This window comes from Bombyx mandarina, chromosome 25 (genome assembly GCF_030267445.1).
Source record: "Bombyx mandarina strain Sakado chromosome 25, ASM3026744v2".
Classification (NCBI taxonomy): domain Eukaryota; kingdom Metazoa; phylum Arthropoda; class Insecta; order Lepidoptera; family Bombycidae; genus Bombyx; species Bombyx mandarina.
The window spans coordinates 8,713,691-8,737,277 of NC_143231.1; the positions used below are offsets into that span (position 1 = coordinate 8,713,691).

The 23,587-nt window shown below is 35.6% G+C and overlaps 1 protein-coding gene across 2 annotated transcripts; it reads left to right on the forward strand.

Annotated features, from left to right (window-relative positions):
- The first annotated feature begins 3,596 nt into the window (after positions 1-3,596).
- On the forward strand, positions 3,597-23,023 carry Dhap-at (dihydroxyacetone phosphate acyltransferase). Of its 2 annotated transcripts, XM_089738493.1 has the most exons (12): positions 3,597-3,736; positions 3,833-4,033; positions 4,186-4,362; positions 5,527-5,656; positions 5,877-6,080; positions 7,537-7,688; positions 11,085-11,577; positions 14,763-14,897; positions 15,909-15,988; positions 19,331-19,492; positions 20,092-20,237; positions 21,750-23,023. In XM_089738493.1, exons 2-12 carry the CDS (start codon positions 3,851-3,853, stop codon positions 21,892-21,894), a joined length of 2,007 nt encoding a protein of 668 aa, XP_089594619.1. In that variant the 5' UTR covers positions 3,597-3,736; positions 3,833-3,850; the 3' UTR covers positions 21,895-23,023. The 2 variants fall into 2 exon arrangements, with proteins under 2 accessions (XP_089594619.1, XP_028040768.2); XM_028184967.2 differs by having other exon boundaries at positions 3,597-4,033.
- The last annotated feature ends 564 nt before the right edge of the window (positions 23,024-23,587 follow it).

The following is a 23,587-nucleotide window of genomic DNA, read 5'->3' on the forward strand; positions in this document are numbered from 1 at the left end:
GCATACCATTACTTTTTAATTACCAAAAATAAAATGCGCGTTCAGGCTCACTCTGAAAAACTGCGGCTTTTTCTACATTGGCGTCCACGTTCCGACGAACCCTTTAGTATTAAGTGCTTAATCTTTGCCTGGGCTAAACCTATCTATCTACTATGTCCTCAAACTGCTTTCTCTTCCTCTGAACACACAACTTCGTCACAGCGACCTTCTTTTTCTGGTAATTTACACAGTAAATAAATAAACGTATTATTAACTTAAAAACAAAAAAATTGTTACGCTCATTCGTTAACTATGTCATACAACGTCTGTTACTAACATTATTTAATACTAAAGGTCAAAGATTAAAATAATGAACTAGTAACTTTTTTGTAATATTTTCAAGAAATCATCGTATGTGTACTTTATTACGTTTTAATAGCTACGTTTAGTAGATACGTAAATTTGACTCGCAAAAATCGGTTGATAATTTACATTTCTTTAATACATTTTCCTCTCGTATTATCTATGATACGTTCCTTGTTAAATTATACTTGGTAATTAAAAACTATTGGTTTATTATGTGCAGAAATTGATGAGAACCGTTAATTGTGTTTGTTCTTTAAGTCTAATTATAAAATTGTTATAAAAAAAACTACTGTTTGTCATCTCTCTCTCTCTCTCTCTCACCTTATTTCGTTTTTAGGTTAATATTTCTGAAGTGACTTACGTATAAACAGTAAAATTTATTTTATCAGTATTAGAAGCATCAAATACTCGCAGACATTATGGTATTAAACAGTATTCTCTGTTAAAGTAACAAACTATTTTTATTTTATTTTAGGTGCTCATTTTAACATATCTGAGCAAGCGGTGCTTTGATAAAATATATTTTTTAGAAACAAAGATCTCAAAATTGTATTAACTATCTGCCTTTTGATAAAAACTTTATTTTTACCTACTTGATTTTGATAGGAATATTATCCAAATTAGATTATCGTAGTAAATTAAAATATTAATCTGTGTTAGAGTAACTATGTAAGTTGAATGGTCTCATATATATGTACCTATTAATCAATTATCTCTGTCTATTAAAAGTATATTAAGTCTTTGAAACAGTATTATATATGGTAATTATATTGTGGTATTAAATGTAAAGATATTCCCTAATGTGCTTAGCACATGTGATGCCAAACATTCCTGATAACATCAATATAAATCATTGTAACGTCTAGCATTTGTTAGAAGTTACAATCCTAAGTTTGTTAATCGTATATTTCCGTTGTCCATTACCCGATTGATGTGACAATGTGATAATTTTAATCTTATTTTTTTATATTACGAAATGTTGTTCCTTGTAATTGGTTTAGAAACCATTTAAAAAAGTTTATTCGATGTTATAGTTAAGTTTTATCTACATTCCAAAGATGTAGTAGATTTTTAAGTTTCTTTTTAAAGTTTATACTGTTTGTAGTAACAAATGTATAAAAAATCCCCGATCAAAAGTAACCCCCATAAGCTATCTTTTATTTTCGAAAAGCATTGTATTTTGAAGAAAAAAGTTAACATGCTGAGTATTTCTTGCATTTGTGGGTAATTTTTCCAGGGGAGAACTTGTTATAAGTTTAATAAAATTGATATTTCAATATCGACATTATTATCGAAATGTTTTACAATTTCAATACATCGGCATTTTTTTTTATGTATCAGATTTCTTTTGACTTCGATAAAATTTGTCATGTTTCAATTAAATGCCGCAAGAAGCTCATACTATTTTAGAATGTTACATTTTAATTATTTTTCGAGTGGATTGACATTATTATTCAATTTTTAAATTGTATTCAATAAATCGTAGCCAATTATTTTTTGTTTATTTTCATATCCGACCACATTCATCTTCCTTCGTAGTAGGTGGATAGAGTATTAGGTAGGTATGTTAAGTTTATTTAATTTATTTCAACACAATATCGCTGTGTCTCTTGCCGAATCTACTAAGCGCATGCAATTAAAAGTTACACATGCGAAGCAGCCGCACTTGAGCTGTTAACCCTTTTTTTGTTGCTTAGATGGGTGGACTTTTTATTTTATTTCCCTACCTATGCTGAGCCTATGACGTGTAGGTGAGCTCACGGGGCTCAAACTGGAATGTTGCTAACACTAGCCCTAACAAGAGCAGTATCCGGCGAGAAACTCAGTGGGCTGTGTCTGTGGGTTAATTCGCTCGTCGAGCCCTTCGTCGCAAGTGACGGGTTCGACGAGGACGGTGATAGGTGCTTGTGGTACCTAAAAGCAGGATCCGTAATGAAGTGTTAAAGAGCTCACGTTCAGTCTGGTATTAAATGGTCTTCGGAGCTCATAGACAACTAAAACATAAATACCGCCACTCACCTTGAAACATGAGTTCTATGTCTCATGAGTTTTTACAGTACAACGGCTGCTTCACCCTTCAAACTGAAACGCATTACCGCGTTATGGCAAAAATAGACGAGATGGTGGTACCTATCCGCGCGGACTGTGAGTTGTAATTATACTGATACCTTAGAACTGGTATCTCAAGGTGGGTGGCGCATTTACGTTGTAGATGTCTATGGGCTCCAGTAACCACTTAACATCAGGTGGGCTATGAGCTCGTCCACCCATCCAAGCAATAAATAAATAAAATAGACGGTAATTACTGTAATTACGCATCTTTTAAGTTTGCGGATTTAATTTATTTTATTTTATTGCCCTTGTAAGCAGACGAGCATACGGCCCACCTGATGGTGAGTGGTAACCGTCGCCCATGGGTTTCAGCAATGCCAGGAGCACTCTCCACAAGCCTCGTTTGAAGAAGGATATGTAACTTTTATTAGACGATGTTATTCCTTCACCGTAGAAGCGATTCTTTCTGCGAGATTTGAACACGAGAGAATGCACCGGGCGTCTTATCATTTAGGCCACGATGACTTCGAAACATGGTTCGGAGGCACTCGAGCAGTCTTAGCGAACATTACCTCTCCTGGGTGAGATTATAAGCACCCGCCCATCCTAATGTGTGTTGTGAGGATTTGCGTTTTTTTCTTATATCAGTATTGCAGATATGTTAAGCTTATAAAATGCAAATGTCAGAGAACAATAATGAGAATTCTGTGGATAAGTTCGCTTCTTTAAAAAGGTTTTCTACATATATAATCATTAAAAATTCACACACATGTCGTTTTATTCTAATGCTACACTAAGACCATATAATTCTATTCAAGCATCACTTTGGCGGGAACGCTAGGAGAGATGATGTATGAATTGTTTTGTTTTATTAATTTAATGTTTCTTCAGGTTTAAATGTGTAATAACGGTGGTTTAGTAACTATTTAATATCTGTGAAAGTGCAAAAATGAAACAAAGCTGCTGCTCATAGCGTCTGGAGTTCTTACAAAAAGCTCACAGAATAAGTCACAGTCCTATCTCAATTCGTTTCATTTAATTTGACCCAAATTGATTCAAGTTTCAAATTAATCAACTTCATCTCATTACGTTTTATTTTATTTTTCATTAACAGAATATAAGAAAAAATAAGGCTTGGCTTAAAAGTATTATTACCAGGCCATCAAAACTTTTAAAAAAAGCTGTAGATTACGCACGCACACATATTGAGCAATATTTTCATTCAAATTCTGTCGTGATGAGATAATGTGTTTGTTGAAAAATAATAAAATTTGTTCTCGAAATAATTAAAAATAAAAATATCATTGAAATAAATTATTCACGATATTGATCGGATTATGTAATTATTTCAGTAAAACATTTTAATTTTCACATCTTTTTGTCTTTTAATAAAATACATTAAATTTGTATCTACACGATGTATTAAATTTGTTAGTAGTGTTGAAAATTCAAAATGAGTGAGGAAGTGAATTTCGTTGATATCCTAGAGCCGAGAAGGACTGAATCCGACACATTTCGCTACATGACTCGTAGGTGGGACCCTGTAAAAACTATGGCCTTAGATAAAATCTATTCGCCTGAAGATCTTAAAGATTTTGTGGCAAAATCGGTTTATTTAGACAATTTTATAGATGCTGTAAGTAGCTTAAATATAAATAAGATATAACTATTAGCATTAGACTAAAGGAGTTAATTTAAATAAAAAAAATAAAAAACAAACCCAATATGATGTATAAAATATTACATGTTTAATACATTCACTTCTAAACTGCCATAAAATGATTTTAGGAGAGCACCAGGACAGGTGTTAGCAAAACAGAATTGCACAAAGAAGTATTGAATTACCTTGAAGAAATGGGACTAGATAAAAAATTACATGTCATAAGATGGATGGGTGTCTTCTTCCTTAAAATTTCATTCATGATGAAGATCAAACTATTTGTCAATGAACCAAAAGTGCTCCAGGTGAACCAATAACTCACATTTTTTAATAGTGTCATTACTCATTCTTCTTACTGTCAATAAAAAGAAAAATTCAGGAAATACAATCTCTACCTTTGCATTTTACCAAAATGTATAGGATCCACCCTGATTCTATACAGGCAAACCATTCTGTAAATCAACAATTCCAGCTGTACTTAATTTGTATATATTTTTTTTAAATAGCCTTGTGTATGATTCCTGACGGCAAAGTTAGTCGACAAGCCACTTCTCTTCTTTTAAAAACTCCCATACACAGCTCTAGTCGCTATAGTGGCTCTTTAACAATACAAGCAGTGCGATTATGGAAATCTCTCCCTCAACCTATGCGTGCTAGTTCCTCTCTAGAAGTTTTTATGAGTCAAATGAAGAAACATTTCCTGTCACTTTAATTGTATTTAAGTTATTGTTTTATGTATGTTTATTTATATGTATTTTTCATTTTATATTAGATTTGTTTTTTTAAAGCTTAGTTTAAAAATCATGCTTTAATAGCTTTTATATTGTACACTATTCCCCTCTTATACATCGTATTTCACTCTGCTAATGGTTTGCTGGAAGAAAACTCATGAATGAGTTAAGCTCGCCTTTGTACATAGTATTTAGACATTCCTTAAATCTGTTTTTATTGTATTTTCTTTGTGTGTACAATAAGTATAAATATATGTATTTGATTAAATAATTGGACTTGATCTAATAGTATTTGATATAAGTTTTCTTTTATTATTTTAAATTTAATGTCTAAGATGTATGTGTATAAATCAACTTTTGAGGCACTGCAGTAGTATAAATTACGAGAGGTAATGTGTGAGGGGGCTTATGAAATAAATGCATAAAACTACTAAATGAAACAAAAGCTACTTTTTGATTGACCTACATGAATAGGTAAGATTGTGATCCACTAGGTGTTAAAAAGCTATAGAGCCCAGTGACAATAGAGATACTATTGCTCAGATTGAAATGAATTTGAAAATCCTATAGTAAGAGAATAAATCTACCCTGCCCTTCAAATTGCTATGCAACAAGCAACAGGCAAGACAGTTTTACCAACCTATCGAAACTCTCAACATGTACCTTTAAGCTAGATTGGGCTTAAGTTAAAAACAATCGACAGCAAAATAGTATTTTTATAAAAGGTTTTCTTCGCAGCTAAAATTGACCATGGGAAGAAATCCTGTGTTGTTTCTTCCAACACATCGCAGTTATGCTGACTTTTGTCTTATGACCTATCTGTGTTGTCATTACGATATTGACTTTCCTGCTGTTGCCGCTGGAATGGGTAAGCCTTTCTTTACTATTGCTATTTTACCAGATTTTACAGCTAGCATGTACAGTTTGATGGTTTGCATGCAACTATTTTTTATAAAGAACAATAAACAGGCAACACAACACAATTCACAGGCAAGGTGAATTCACTACTCACTGTCTACATTTAATAATACCATTTTAAAATGAATAAACATTTTTTATGGATATTTAAAAGTTCGGGTTGTTTTCAGATTTCTACTCAATGGCCATTGTGGGGCGACGTATGCGTGAAACGGGTGCTTTCTATATCAGGCGAACTTTAGTGGGTTCACCTCTGTATGCGGCAACATTGAGAGAGTATGTACGGATTGTAGTAGCCAAATACTCATCTCCCATTGAATTCTTCCTTGAAGGCACAAGAAGCCGAAGCAATAAGAGCTTACCTCCAAAATACGGTAAATATTTAATTTCTTTATTTTATTGGTTAGGGAGCGAGATCCCAGTCAACCTAGTGTAATTAGCAAAGACGATAGACATCAAAAACTTAATGCCGCCAAATCACCTTTAGACATAAGTTCTAAGTCTCAGTTTTAGTGTACAAGTGTTAGAGTGCCACTCTTCAAACCGAAATACATTACTGCTATATGGCTGAAATAGACGGAGCAGTGGTACCTACCCGTACCGAGAAGCTCCACAAGTAATTAATTAATCTTCTTTTTCATTGTGACAATTATGGGAATAAAAGTGATATTTTAAAATAGTAGCCTCACAGATTCTGGAATGTTTCATGAATGAATGTTTGAAGGATGAAAATTTTCTAAACAATTAACCAGACAATTTGATGTACATATATTTTTTGCTAATCGTTAAATGCTGATGACGCATTCCAAATATATTTAAAGAGCTTTATTAGGTGTACTCTTGACCTCAAAGATTCATCCTCCGTACAAGGGACACAAGGGAGCATGACCAATGTTCCAATCCAATACTTTCAAGCCTTTAATGCTTATATAATCAATCTAAAAGCTATATAAAAACGAATGCGATTTACTGAGAAGTAATTTATCTACATAAAGTTTGTATACTGCTTAGTATAAACTTATTTGCTAACACCGGTACAAACAGATAAGACCTTCACAACCCAGTGTTATTTGTACAGAAAAGATAATGTATTGTGCACTTTGAATTTTTATCATTACATAGTTACCAGCCACCTTGACAATAAAGTACAAAGGCTATCTCATTATATACCATAAAGAATTCAGAACTGCCTTCCGGCTGAACAGACCTAAACTCCCTGGGATTACAGACTTGAAAATTTGATGGCTGATTACTTACACAAGTTTCATATATCTCTGTATAGAAGTAAAACGTACATGTAATACGACGTTTTTATTATTATTTTTACCTATAATTGGATGAATTGGAGTTCGAATTTTATAAGAATTATAATCTCTCTGTTTATCTTCTTTGTATTTCTCAATAATTTGTCTGATTGTGATTAAAGATTTGTACAGTTCCTGTCGCCTCTGCATGGAAGGTATTATGTAAGAATTGCCCGTGTGTAGTTTCGAAAAAAAATCGAGATTTCTCATACGATTTCTCTTACTGGTGGTAGAACCTCTTGTGAGTCCGCACGGGTAGGTACCACCACCTCGCCTATTTCTGCCGTGAAGCAGTAATGCGTTTCGGTTTGAATGGTGGGGCAGCTGTTGTAACTATACTGAGACCTGAGAACTTATGTCTCAGGGTGGGTGGCGCATTTGCGTTGTAGATGTCTATGGGCTCCAGTGAACACTTAACTGTGAGCTCGTCCATCCATCTAAGCAATAAAAAAATACGTTAGTGGTACTTACTAATTATTATTAGTTAAATAATATAATTTAAAGATGTTGTTATTTTGTCTCGCAGGTATGCTTTCGATGAGCCTGATGCCGTACTTCGCTAGAGAAGTTAGCGACATTACCATAGTGCCCGTGAACATCAGCTACGACAGGCTCATGGAGCAGGGACTGTTCGCGTACGAACATCTCGGCGTGCCTAAACCCAAGGAATCCACTGGAGTATGTTAATTTGCAATTTTATTGGATCCACCAAAAATGTTTAAGTCATTGTGGCCTAAAGGATAAGACGTCCGGTGCATTCGTATGTAGCGATGCACCGGTGTTTGAATCTCGCAGGCGGGTACCAATTTTTCTAATGATATACGTACTTAATAAATGTTCACGATTGACTTCCACGGTGAAGGAATAACATCGTTTAATAAAAATCAAACCCGCAGAATTATAATTTGCGTAATTACTGGTGGTAGGATCTCTTGTGAGTCCGCGCGGGTAGATACCACCGCCCCGACTATTCCTACAGTGAAGCAGTAATGCGTTTCTGTTTGAAGGGTGGGGCAGCCGTCGTAATTTTACTGAGACCTTAGAACTTATATCTCAAGGTGGGTGGCGCATTTACGTTGTAGATGTCTATGGGCTCCAGTAACCACTTAAATTAAAAAAAAAAACATCCCACTGAGTTTGTCGCCGGATCTTCAGTGTGTCGCGATTCCAATCCGTTGGTAGATTCTGCGAAACACTGCTCTTGCTAGGGCTAGTGTTAGCAAATTCTCTCAAGTGGGGCTCGTCAGCTCACCTACCCGTCCGCGAGAATAGACCATTAGGCTACCAGCGAATAGATAGGGGAAACAATAATGATGGATTGTCAGTGCGTTATGATTCTGAGTCTATATGACGTCACCACATAACACGACCGTGCTATGTTGTGATGCTATTTACTCGCAAATAGCCATATAATGTTAATTGTCGTTTATAAACAGTAATATGCGAAAATGTATTGTATTTAACAAATATTATGCAAGTACATATCTATATATTAATACGTGAAGCAAAAACTTTGTACCCCTTTTTACGAAAATTGTGCGGACGGAGACGTATTAAATTTCTCACACTTATAAAGAATATAGAGAAGGAGTGCACAATACAAATTTTTTTAAAAATAATTCATAAAAGATATTTAAATCAATAAAGAAAACATTACACATACTACCATATATTTGACACAACACATACCTACATAAAAATATACTATTTGCTTACTGTCAATTGGGAAACTTTTTTTATTGTTTAAAGTCTGTGGTCGAATTGAAAATAGATTAATATTGTTTGTCTTTAATATTATTGATCTATAGCGCAGTTTTGGCGAATACTGTGAATATATTATCGAATTATAATAGTGTTTGACAATAGAACCATAACAATGTTTAAACTTGTAATTTGAATTAATTATAGTCGAATTTCGACTACTGCGGGGCCACTAGTTTTGATTAATAGTAACACAATATGTGCATACGTTGTTTGTTAAGAATGCAAATACATAAATCAAACGTAATAACTTACGATCTCTACGGACAGGCGAGTAATTTAATAGTGTTAATAATAACACTACTTATTTCATACACGGTCACTTGACTCCAAACTGGGATTCCGAGGACTAAGGAAATCAGAGAATGATATACAAACTTATATACACAATACGTTTTAAATAAATACATATAAAGACATTAAACACCCAGACAAAAAGAAAAATTTTTTGTTCGATCTGAAACTCGAACAGTCAGGGATACCAATTGCATCACCGAATCAAAAATATACGCTCCACCTGTTTGAGAATGGTCACCATCAATTATCAATATCAGTCAGTCAATACAGCCAAGTCGCGGCTTCCAAATCAATGCAGCAATTAATAGCTAACTCTTCATATAGGAAGTGCTTATTTATTCGTTTAAATAATTTTTTTGTCGCGACAAGATAATATATCCTTTTAGGTATGTACAAGAAATTTCGATGATGCGTATGTTCAATCATTTATCACTTATACGTGAAGGTTTTATGTCTTATAAGAAAACTTAATTAGCAATTGCGTTCACATTAATTATTTTACTTATAATTTATTTCATACATAAACGTAATAGATCCGTGGAATTTAATGAACAATCGAAATGCACCTTCTGTTTTGTTAAGATAATAATATAATACAATTTTAAACATATTAATAAATAATATAACTTATATTACTTATATAATATAAATTATTTAATAATAAAAAACAACTTCTTCGTACTTGTGCTGAAAATGTATGGTATGTTTTAATTGCGTGTACATCATAGCTAACTTCGTTGAAAGATTCATAAGATTATTTAAGCAGGCAAAAGATTGCCGGACTGTAGTTTTCACTAGAGTCGGTGGTGTGATTGTATCGGAATATAAATATAATCGCACTATATCAATTGTCGGGCCTAAGCTTTTAGTATCTGTCGGTATTGATTCCAATAACAAGGAAAAGGACACAATTACGTTCCATTAATATCAATTTCGGCTCATGTCATCATTCTCCTGCCTTTCTCCCAGTCACTTGAGGTCGGCGCAACATGATTTCTCCTTCCATACTCCTCTATCATATAACATTTCTTCGCTCACTCCCCTCTTACACATATCGTCTTTCACGCAATCCATCCATTTCTTCTTAGGTCTATATTCTCCTCTATATCCTCCCACATTCATAGTTAACACTCTCTTACCAACCTCATTTTCATTTCGTCTCATCACATGTCCATACCATCCCAAACGCGCACTTCTCAGCTTCTCTGTCACAGGTGCCACTTTCAAACTTCCTCTAACATATTCATTCTGTATTTTGTCCATTCTCGTTACTCCACACATCCATCGCAACATTCGCATCTCTGCTGTATGCAATCGACTTTCATCCGCCACTTTAGCTGTCCATCAAGCTGATCCATACAAGACGGCAGGTCTTATATATCTTCCCTTTTAGGGGAGCAGAAACGTCTGAGTCAATCTAGGCTCATGTGTACTACTCAAATTGTCATATAGCATATTATTTTCTTCGGGTTATATTATAACTACGGCTTATATTATTTCCGACATTTCGACATTGTATGAGATTAAACCGTCAGGCCACTTGATTATCTCGCTGGATCTTCTCAGTGGATCGCGATTTCGATCTGGTGGTAGATTCAGCGAAGCACTGCTCTTGCTAAGGCTAGTGTTAACAAATTCTCTCAGGTTGAGCCCGTGAGCTCACCTACCCGTCTGGGCCTAACTGAAATAGCCTCTTAGACTACAAGCGAATAAAGTGCTTTTAATACTATACTGATGGTAGGACCTCTTCTGAGTCCGCACGTTTAGGTACCACCACCCTACCTATTTCTGCCGTGAAGCAGTAATGCGTTTAGGTTTGAAGGGTGGGGCAGCCGTTGTAACTATACTGAGACCTGAGAACTTATGTCTCAGGGTGGGTGGCGCATTTGCGTTGTAGATGTCTATGGGCTCCAGTGAACACTTAACACCAGGTGAGCTGTGAGCTCGTCTACACATCTATGCAATAAAAAAGTTTATTATAAATACAAATTTTTGAAAAACAAAAAAAACTTATAGGGTCTCTTGAAATCACTACGCAGCCTGAACGATCACTTCGGCAACATATACATCAATCTCGGCTCGCCGCTGTCCTTAAGAAGGTACTTGCAAGACAAAACGAGAGCTACCGAGGAAATAATGAAACCGAACGATCTCCAGCAAATTACGCCGGAACAGTTCAGGCAGGTCCAGGACGTGGCGGAGCACGTTATAAGCCTGCAGCAACAGAACACGGCGGTCACGATAACCAATCTAGTGGCTATAGTGCTCATGCAGAGCCTGGTGCGAGACGAGCCGCTGTCCCTCGATGGAGTCGTCGATGAAGTTGTCTGGGTGGTCGGGCTGTTAGGAAAGCTGGGCGCTTCGGTGTTCGAGAATGACGTCAGAGGCAGCGTCGACAGGATCCTCGTGGTCCACAACAAGCTGCTGCGTGTCGATTCGAAACGAAAATTGAGACTGTTGTCGGAGACTTTGATGAACGTGTCCAGCGAGGTCAAGAAAAAAATGAAAGGTATGTCCATTTTTTTTTATCGCTCTTGTAAGCAGCTTGTGCTCAGTGGCGAACAACTGGAGAGGCCTATGTCCAGCAGTGGACTGCTATAAGCTGATGATGATGATGATGATGAAGAAGCAGACGAACTTACGGCCCACCTGATGGTGAGTGGCTACCGTCGTTCATGGACGTCATCAGCAATGCCAAGGACCGAGCCAAGCCACTCCCTACCGTAATTAAATTAATGAAATTATTTTAAGTAATTAAATTAATGAAATATTTTAATTTAGTGAGGCACCACGCACAGTCTATCAATAAGCCATTGTTGTATCACAGATAGGTGACTTGCAGTATGCTTATCAGCTCCAGCCAGTTTGGCGGCTCGTTTGTGATCTATTGACATTGATAATGACATTATTTAGCGGATATGTTTAAGATCGCTCATTGTACTGCTGGTGTTAGGTAGTAAAATAATTGAAGAGTTCGAATTTAGGTGAATAGGCATACTCAGTTAAATATTTACCTCAATCGTACCATCAACACAGCAGCATCAAATAACAATTGGTTCAATGATAAGGAAGTTATGTATTTTAATTTCGACTATAAATAGAGCGCAGTAAATTTTTTTTTAGCAACATTATAATACAACTAGCCGTTGTCGCCCGCTTCGCTGGGCATTTAAAATTAACATTATTATTTATAGTCATTATTATTAGGGAGTCCAACACTCGTATAAATATTAGCCTATCCATTAAGTACATGTATTTTCTACATGGATGCCAAGTTTCAAGTCAATCGAATGCATGGTTCAGTAGTTATAACGGAACATTCGTAAAAACCACTGTAGATTTATATATTAGTATAGAGTATAGATACACAGGCTGTCAAAACAATTCTAGCGTTACGATTTCAAGTTTCCACCTTTAGCGTTTTGAATTGCGACTAACCTTGGCAGTCATTATCGTGATAAAATTGAAAATAATTTATCTAAAATGAATACAGTTGTCATGGACATAGACTCCACCTTTTATTTTTGTTTTTTTTTATGTATGTATGAATTATATCTCTAAATCCGTTGTCTGTTTATGTTAGAGAATACATTTTATTGTTCCGAAAAAAATTGCAAAAAGATGTAATGGCCAAAGAAAACAGGCATGCCGTGGCGTGGCATAAAGGAATTAAGTAGTCAATTTCATGTCATACTCCAGATACTTTAAAATCTATGCCAGTAATTCACGAGAACCACACCTTAAAACAGTCGTGGCCTAAAAGATAAAACGCTTGGTGGACTCGTGTCGAGCGATGCAATAGTGCCAGTGTTCGAATCCCGTAAAGTCATCAATTTTTCTAATAAAATACGTACTTAACACGTTATCACTAATGGCTTTAACAATCAATGCATTACAGTGTATATTAAAAACAAAACTCTATATTTATGTTTTCTTGTGATAAGAGTGTGTATTTTAAGCCCTCAGGTACCAGTTCCAGACCGCCATTCCGTCTTATTACACCCGCGAAGTACTTAAGCGCAATGGCCACTTTCTACGTCGAGACCACGAGTCTTATCCACTGTACAAAAACGACTCGAACAAAACCCATCCTTATTCGACTTTACAAATGAATAATCGGCATATTCGGCGAAATGAATAATCACAATACATATTAGATAATGATGTCATAAAAATGATAGGTGTTATCAACAGTAGTAAGAAAGTTGATTTTCCTACGATCTCTGTCGATGTACGATAATTCTAAAAACTTCGTATTAGGCGGTCAGATATAAGTCGGGCTTATGCAATAGATTAGATTAAATAGTGTGTGTTTATTTAGCCGCTTAATTTTTCAAAACGTGTTTACGCGTTTATATATTATTATTTTTATAATATGTTTTATTTTTATTTTTTACTAGCGCCCCATCCTCGCTTCGCTTCAGTAACATGTAATTTTATTATTGATAGCTAGATTATAGTCCCGCGAGGTTATTGTCGTACCACAGGTCGAAGCTAGTCTAAAAAAAGTAGCCTAAGTTACTTCTTATATCATCAGCTATCAGTGAAAGTTTCGTCAAAATCGGTCCAGCCGTTCCAGAAATTAGCCGGAACAAACAGACAGACAGATAGACAGACAGGCAGGCAGACGAAAATTGTAAAAAATGTTATTTTGGTGTATGTACCGTATATATATTCATATGCATGTAGTAAAAAGCGGTTATTTCAATATTAAAAAACAGATACTCCAATTTTATTTATATGTATAGATTACTAATCTTTTGATTTATGTTTCTTTTCAAATAGGACGTTAGAGACACGTAAACTCGTTTTAATCTGCGAGGCTGTTAATAAATAATAATAATAAAACTGATATAACAAGAATTTTGGCAATTTTCCTGTTAAATCAGAAGCTATTATGATGGTCATATTATTATACTCGAAGTTATTATAGACAAAAACTCAAGTATTCAACAATAAAATATCAACTTAATTACCTAATTAAAATTACACTGACGGTCGAATTTGTGACAATTCGAATATTCAACAGTTTCCGTGGTCGCGAACGTCTTAGGTGTTATTTATCGACATTTGAATGTCCTCCTCTTCAAGCATCGGTCACTGTCCTAGCACAACACTAACCCATAGACATAACCCACTGAGTTACTCGCCGGAATTTTTTCAGTGATCCGATCCGGTGGTAAATTCGGTGGTACATTCAGCGAAGCACTGCTCTTGCTAGAGCTAGTGTTAGCAATTCTCTCTGATTGAGCCTCCTGAGCTCACCTAGCAGCGTAACTTGAATAGTCCCTTAGGCAACCAGCAAATAGGTATGAAAAAAAAAAATATATATAATAAATAATAAAATAAAAATAATGTTGTACCGACTACCGTCTAATTTATTTATCTATCTATATATATAAAAATGAATTGCTGTTCGTTAGTCTCGCCAAAACTCGAGAACGGCTGGACCGATTTGGCTAATTTTGGTCTTGAATTATTTGTGGAAGTCCAGAGAAGGTTTAAAAGGTAGAGAAATATGAAAATACTCTGAATTAATTAAAGTTTAGGTCTTTTATTTATCTATTGAGGCACTACGAAGCCTGCCGGGTCAGCTAGTTGTAAATATAAGTAAACGTAAAACCATATGATTATGCGAAGACTGATGCTTTTTTTTTGATTGACTGATTTTACTAACTTATCATAATGTTGCAGGACACACTCTGGAAGCCGACACCATGGCCCTGGCCATACCAGTGATACAGTTGCAACTCTACGTCAACCCAGTAATGCACTATCTCTTTCCACCGGCTCTGGTGTACCTCATCGCTTCTAGAGGGGTGGACAGAGGTAAAATGTAGTAGTCAAATGTTCATAGGGTCCAGTTTTTGAAGTGAAACTTCTAATGCGACTTCCAACAAGGTTGCGTTAAACGTTTAACGCTACCATGGAATAGAAAGAGACAGAGCGAGAGTGGATGCGTGGCACTCGAACGCACGCGCGTAGTGTACCTGTTACAGGCCAGCGCGAGCTTTAGCAACGAGTAAGGTCTAATTTTTTTAATGAAGTATTTAAAAAAAATATGAAAAATATATATAAGATGTCGCATCTCTCATACACAGCATTCCCTATGACAAGAGCAATCTGATTTAAAGATGAAAAATGAAGAAAACCACAATACTACACACATCGAAAAAGAAGTTTCACTTCATTCACGTACACCAAGTTGCACGCGCACTGTTTAGTTTTATGATACTAGGATGTCTTTTGAGCTCGCACGAGTAGGCACAACCACCCTGTCTATTTCTGCCGCGAAATATTAATGCGTTTCAGTTTCAAGGGTGGGGCAGCCGTTTTACTATAGAACTGAGACTTAGAACTCATGTCTCAGGTTGTGTGGCGGCATTAATGTCGTTGATGTCCATGGGCTCCGGTTACCACTTAAGTAACGCTTAGGTCGTGAGCACGTAAGCAATAAAAGAAGGTTACAGTTCGACTTCTCATTGTAAGTGCTTCGAACGCATTTGTGTAATAAGTCTTAAGTGACAACCGAGTTAAATTAGTTGATATTGAAACTGAATCTAAGTATGGGATAACTGTTGTTTTCAAAGCGTTTGAGCTCTCGACATAATCTTAAAACTGTGTCTTAACTGTGCCGTCGTAACTATACTTGAGACCTTAGAACTTATATCTCAAGGTGGGTGGCGCATTTACGTTGTAGATGTCTATGGGCTCCAGTAACCATTTAACACCAGGTGGACTGTGAGCTCGTCCACCCATCTAAGCAACAAAAAATAAATAAATAATAACATAATAATGAACGCTACGCTTGGGTTATTTACAAACCTAAATTTTTCGCAGATATGTTGGTAACAGATTACAATCGCCTCAGGAAACTCTTTCGGAACGAATATTTTTACGTAGAAAAAAATGAAAAAAAGGTATGTTTTTCGTGATACTTTGACTTTCTTGAAACAAAGGAGACGAATTATGTATTATGGAGGGTAGAAGTAAGGAGTACCATCTTAGTTTATTAAAAGGTATCCAATTAATAAGATGGCGCCACAGTAGCAAGTGGAAAGATTCTAAAAACAATTCCATACGCAACAAAATTTCACTCTGTGTAAAGCTAACAATAACTTGCTTTTTATAGATGGACACTTTTTAACTTATCTCCTATACAAGATGATACTACTTACCTCCACCCTCCATAATATGTACTAGGCTGCACTAAAAGTATCGGGAATGGAATATTTCCACTGTTCCTGTCATATTAAAATCTTTTTAATTGAAAACTCCTTGGTTTTAAAAATCGAATACCATTTATTTATTTAAAAAAAGATTCTCGGTCTTGTCACGAGGTTTTGTCAAACTTGTTTAGTCGTTGGGAAAATGGAATTGACTTGAGAAAATTCAAGAGCGATGATTTATTATGACTTTCGAAGTGGTTTAACACAAAAACAGTATGTTGACCGGATGATTTCTGCATTTGGTGATGAAGCCCCATCCAAAACCACAATTTATCGCTGGTTTGCTGAGTTTCAACGTGGACGTGTCAAGATCAGTGATGATCCCCGTCAAGGTCGTCCAAAAACTGCAGTCACCCAAGAAAACGTTGATGCTGTGCGTAAGCTGATTGAGGAAGATCGACATGTGACATACCGCGAAATTTAGGCAACTTTAGACATTGGCATGAGTCAAATACAAATAATCTTGCATGAACAATTAGGTGTAAAAAAGTTGTTTTCCCGATGGATACCGCATTCGCTCTGTATAGAGCAAAAAGCGGCTCGCGTTACTTGGTGCGTCAGAACTCTCGAAAGATTCCACGCAGGATCCTCAAATGCTGTATACAACATTGTATCAGGTGACGAATCCTGGATATACGCGTACGAACCCGAAACAAAAAACCAGTCACGAGTTTGGGTGTTCGAAAATGAGTTAAAGCCAACAAAAATTGTTCGTTCACGGAGTGTTGCAAAAAAAATGGTGGCCACGTTTGTCTCCAAACCCGGCCATGTTACGAATATTCCTCTTGAGGGATAAAGAACGGTTAATGCAGAATGGTATACTAGCATTTGTTTGCCACAGGTCGTTTCTGAACTCCGTAAAGAGAACTGCAACCGCCGCATCATCCTCCATCACGACAATGCGAGTTCTCACACCGCGCACAGAACAAAAGAGTTTTTAGAGCAAGAAAACATAGAATTATTAGACCATCCGCCGTACAGCCCCGACCTAAGCCCTAATGATTTCTATACTTTCCCTAAAATAAAGAATAAATTTGGTGGACAGAGATTTTCATCACCTGAAGAAGCTGTGGACGCCTACAAAACGGCCATTTTGGAGACCCCAACTTCCGAATGGAATGGTTGCTTCAATGATTGGTTCCATCGTATGGAAAAATGTGTCAAATTTCGCGGAGAATACTTCGAAAAGCAATAAATACATTTTTAAATAATAATGTTGTGTCACTTCGTTAATTCCCGAAATTTTCGTATGGGTATACTGGTGTTAGACGATCGCTTCCGAAAACGAAGACAGACGATAGTACTAATGACACCTTTGATGATGAGACAAAAAAAAAACCAACCCGATTTTAAAAAAATATATTTTTAAAACGTTTTATTAGCATTATTTACGCTCTATCGTGTTAGTACAGCTAAATTAAACTATTGTTTCATAAAAAATACATTACTTTACTTTAAAAAAAAACCAGCAATGAACCACAAAATCAAAAACAGCTGATTAATGCTCGGGTCAACGAACGCCCGGGCGCGGCACTGATACCGCGCTCCCCAAAAGTTACAACTTTGTAGGTACAAGATTTTCGTTTTCGGAAGCGGTCTCCTCACACCCTGTATATACCTAGTCAGGTCATCAATTCTGTCACATGTTTAATGTAGAATAATTGAAACAAGTTTATTCATTATGTAACCATTCATATACCAAAATGAACTTAACAAAACATAGATTCTTATGACACTAAAGTTTATTCAAAATGACCTCCGTGATTTTGAATACAGGCCTTCAATCTGCGCGGCCAGTCGTCTATCGCAGCACGAACGAGGTCCATGTCAATATCGGTGGCTGCCTTAATCAAGGATGTCTTGAGTGACTCCAAATTGGGATGAGGCTTTGAGCACGCCTTTTCCTCCAAGTGTTGCCATATCTTGTAATCTAACGGATTCAAATCTGGACTGTAGGAGGGCGAGTCTTCGTGCTGGATGAAGTCGATTTCACGCGCCGCCAGCCAGTCTTGTGTGCTCTTCGCTCTATGAGCTGGCGCCGAATCTTGTTGGAATACCCAGTGCCTGTTATTGAACATGGTATGAGAAACAGGTTCCACAAGGTTCGTCAGGACTGTATTTTGATACACAACTGCATTCGTTTTTACACCTTTCTCAAAAATGTACCTCTGTTAAGCCCCAATAAGAAACTCCCAACCATACCATGAGCGAGGATGGAAAATGACCTCGTTGGACACGCGGAATACGGTTGCTCGCTTCTTCACTACTGTGTGCGTACACCTTATCATTTTGTTTGTTGTAGCTCTCTTCTACGGTAAAAAATTTTTCATCCGAAAAAAGAATTTCCCGATATTTTTTTCCCGCGTACCGCTTCAACAAAGCGCGGCATCTCTTCAGTCTCAGGTCCATTAGACGAGCATTCAAACGATTTCCTGTTTTTCTTCGATATGCCCGAAGCCCTAAGTCTTCATTTAACACCCTTTTCACCGTGGTTCTGCTTAACCCTATCTGAAGGGCCAACAGTTTCTGCTTACGTTTGGGATTTCTTTGAATTCGCGCCTTCACAGCTTTTATCACTGCTGGAGTCCTAACAGACCGAGGGCGACCACTTCTTGACCTGTCATCTACACTAGAGTCTTCATTGTATCGTTTGATGGTAAGATAAACGAATCTTTTGGTTATATTCAAAATTTTCAGTATGTTAAAAATTTGAATTGGCGCGTAACCGCAACGATGCAACGCAATAACTGCAACACGGTCTTCTTTAAGCGTCCACTCCATATTTAAAAATGAGTAATATTCTAAAAGTTATACATTTTCATTTTCATGAACAATTCGAAATTCGAATTCAATAAACTTTTTTGTGGCCAGCATTCTAAAAGAAAAGTTTTTACTGTGTGACAATACTTATGACCTGACTAGTTATATACATATACACATGGGTTTGTTGTCTGTAACCACATGGCACAGTATGCGAGCCGTGAGCTCGGTCCGACCCACGCCTTACTGAGTCACACGTAATTATTGTTCTAGATTTTCAAAGAAGCAATAGAGTACTGCACGGCAAACGACATCCTGATCTTCAACGGGGACAAATACAGTTGCGGGTCGGATGAGAAGTTGCAGAAGTTGCTGAAGTGGTCCGCGTGGCCGGCGCTCACCGTCGCCATTAAATGCGCTGAAATTATGACGGAGGTAAACATTAATTAAATAATCATTATCATCATTGATCATGAAATAATCTATCTATCTATATAATAATATATAAAAATGAATTGCTGTTCGTTAGTCTCACAAAAACTCGAGAATGACTGGACCGATTTGGCTAATTTTGGTCTTGAATTATTTGTGGAAGTCCAGAGAAGGTTTAAAAGGTAGATAAATATGAAAATGCTCGGAATTACATAAAAATAACAATTGGTTTCACTTTGATGTGTCCCCCAACAGATATGAGTAGAAGAGTTATTTTGATAATATCCTGAAGAGTACCCCACGCTTTTTTTACTATAAAATCTATTTTTCTTACACTATTTTTAATTCGTATTTATTAAAATTTATTATCTATTTTTTAATTGTTTTTTTATAAAAGCGTAATTTGTTAGTTTTTTTAAACTATTATTTATTTTTCGACGAGTTTTTTAAAGCTTGTTCAGGCTTCTGAATTATCTGGCAAGGCCTATCTCCACTCACTAGTGAGTCGTATAATTGTCTGCTTTATAATTGAAAACATTAACAGTCATAGGTTTATTTGAAAAATATTTTCTAATGCTATATTTGTTTTTTTTGTCCTCCAGCAAACGACCTGCACACACAAAGTAGCTCTGAAGCTGATACAGCAGCGGGTCGAGTCCCAGCGCTGCCACCCGTACTGCCTCAGTCTGGAGGTCGCGGCCGGCTGTCTGCGCGGGCTGCTCGCGGTCGGAGCGCTGCACAAACAAAAGTGAGTCCTTATTTTTATTGCTTAGATGGATGGACGAGCCCACAGCCCACCTGGTGTTCAGTGGGTACTGGAGCCCATAGACATTTACAACGTAAATGCCGCCACCTACATTGAGATATAAGTTCTAAGGTCTCAAGTATAGTTACAACGGCTGCCGCACCCTTCAAACCGAAACGCATTAGTGCTAGACGGCATAATTAGGCAGGGTGGTGGTACCTACCCGTGCAGACTCACAAGAGACTAACTATACTGAGATCTTAGAATTTATATATCAAAGTGGGTGGTGCATTTACGTTGTAGATGCCTATGGGCTCCAGTAACCACTTAACACCAGGTGGGCTCTGAGCTCGTCCACCCATCTAAGCCATAAAAAGAAAATAAGACTTATGTTTCGAAGACTCGTTATTTATTTGATGAGTAAGATGCCTGATGTCGAGTAAATAAATATTAAACAATTTTAGAGACTTGTATACATACTTTTTTTTTAAATATATATGTTACCGGAAATGTATGTAATCCGTCATTGTATACAATTCCTAGGAAATGTATGTAATTCCTAAAATCGCACGGAAATGTGTGAAATAAATTATATTATACTTACACATTACACATTTCCTAGGAAATCTATACATTTCCTAAATAGCAATCGGAAATGTAAAACATTTAAGATATTGGTGGGTACGCGAGGACAGCGGGACGAGTCTTGCACTACGGTCAGTTGCCAACTTGCAATCCACTGGAACCGGCCAGGGATTTAAGAAGTGCCTTTGCAAGAAAAACTGTGCTACATCAAGATGTCTGTGTTTTAAAAATAAAGTATTATGTACTTCCAAATGCCATTCGAGCTTACCCTGCAAAAATAAATAGCTATATGGACTGACAAAGTATTATAATATAAAGATTTACTTTTATACTTTGACATTTATAATTACTTAATTATCAGACTGATTACTTGCCAAATGAAAATTTTATTTTATAAGAATAAATATAAGTTGATTTTGTGATACGTTAAAAGTTAATAGATAGTTGATTTTAGAAGTTTTAATTAGTAAGATAATATGAATATATTATTATTATTTTACAGTATGACTGTTACCCGATTGTCTCAATAGTGTTATAATAAAAAAATATTATTAACAACGTGTTTTATTACAGAAAGCATTTACTTTATACATTTCCTAATACGATATTGGAATTATATACAATTCCGAGGAAATTTATACATTTCCTAGGATATCTATGCATTAAATAGTTTTTCAAACAATATTTTATACATTTCCTAAATAGTATCGGAATTGTACACATTTCCTAGGATTTGTATACAATTCCTTGATTTCATACATTTCCGGTAACATATATATATTTATATTTTTTTATATGTAAAAACGTATAATTTGAAAATATACTTACCGGTCTTCGATTTTTATAAGTAAATTTGTACCTAACACAACCTCATCGGTGAATGAGCCCGCAGGTAACTAAATAACTATTGCTTCATTTATTCTTTTTCAGAGATGCAGACGAAATGTACACCGTGGTGCCGGACAAAATGAACGAGTACCACGGCCTTTTAAGTTTAGTCACTCCGAGTTTTAACGTGGACTGGAGCAGAAACAACACTGTGATATTAGACCAGAGAACCTCGTCTAGATTGTGAAGTATCCAAGTTTCACTTTGCCGATATTCGCGATTCTTTATAATCGTTATGAATGAAATCAAATGTTTGTGATAATATCGTTAAAAAACGAAAAATCGCAACTTCAAATCAATCATCGACAAACAAATCTTGTCATCCATTTTATTTTTTACCATATAAATAAAATAATTAAGTTGTCATGGCGTAAAGGGACACTCATTAGACTAGCATAATTTTTTTTCAATTACAAATCTGTATTTATTGTTTGAAAGTAGATTAATGGATTAATGGTTTCTTTAGTCTATTTCGGTATTTGGAAACAGTATGTCAGTAAAAATGTTTAGGTTAGTTGATTGTTTAACAACGAATTAAATTTAATGTTCTCTCTTATTTTCGTTAATTCTAGAGGGACGCTTCAATTTGACACTCGTGAATGCAAAATAATTTAACAATTGCAAGTCACATGGCTATTTCAATAATTTCTAATTTTCAGCACAAAAACCGATTAGTTAATTCAGTACCTATACAGTGTAGTAATACTCTTTGCAGTATTATGAAAAAATCTAGTCCAGCCTCCTTATTGACTAAAAAATATATAATAAATAACATAATAATGATATTTTACTTTTACTCCTTAATTATAGTTTTTAAGTACCTGCTTAAAATCGTGTGATCCGCTTGCCATTGAGAGTTGTTGCCAGTTGTAACGAAAGTCAAAGAAACAAGTGTTAAAGCTTTATTAGTTTGTTAATGCTTTCACTTTGCAATCAGTATTCTTTGTTTGAACAATGTACAAAATGTTTTAGTTTCGTTATTTGCAATACATTCCACTAATTAATGTTTTCTTCAATCTTTAGGTTGAGGAATTTAATAACATATATAAAAGTATGCATTAATATGCTATGCTCATGTTATTATGTACCTAAATAACGTACGTAAATTCAAATGAAAATAATAACATACGTTTTTCAAATTTGCTTGTTTTTGTTAATTGTTTTTTGTTGTTATAACATCAGTATTGTAAATAGTATTATATTTTTATTTGTAAATATTTAAAACGATGAATTTAATTCGTGTTGATTTATGTTCACCAGTAATTAATTTAAGGGTTTCGTTAATGGTTTTAAACTGAATAAAATTATTATAAAAATTTGTCTGACTATTATTTTATCCGTTGTGCAGAATGTCGATACATTACATTTTTTGTTTTGTTTTTTTGAATTATTTAAACGATATTCAAGATTGGCGTCTGTATACCATATATGTCTCGAACGAATCATTCACTGGATGTCATATTCCTGTATGGAAAATTGGTACAATCAAAATCGGCGAATCATTCCTATCTTGATTATCTGCAATCTTGTTTATCTTCAAGATGATAAACCAAATGTTGGCAACATCAGTAGACGTGAACTGTGTCGAATGATGCACTTTCTATCTACTGAAGCTGAGATTGCTGTGGGAGGATAATGAATTTCCCAAGTAAGAGAAGCATCGACACAACTCTTTCGAGGATAGAATGTAAAATTTAGATTTTGTGTTCCTGAAACAAACATCATCATCAACGTTGTTGATATTACAATGTTTTCTAGCATTACATTATAGATGAACAAGATTATTTTGATTTCAGCTTTGGAACTGAAGTTCAAACTTCTTTATCTCCTATAAGATATTTGTAGTGTCTAAAAATAATTACATATTATCTACCAGAATA

Coding starts and splice junctions, on each gene's coding strand:
- Dhap-at (XM_028184967.2), top strand. CDS start 3,851: ATGAGTGAGGAAGTGAATTTCGTTGATATCCTAGAGCCGAGAAGGACT. Junction 4,363..5,526: donor ATGAACCAAAAGTGCTCCAG/GTGAACCAATAA, acceptor TTTTCTTCGCAG/CTAAAATTGACCATGGGAAG. Junction 11,578..14,762: donor GGTCAAGAAAAAAATGAAAG/GTATGTCCATTT, acceptor ATAATGTTGCAG/GACACACTCTGGAAGCCGAC.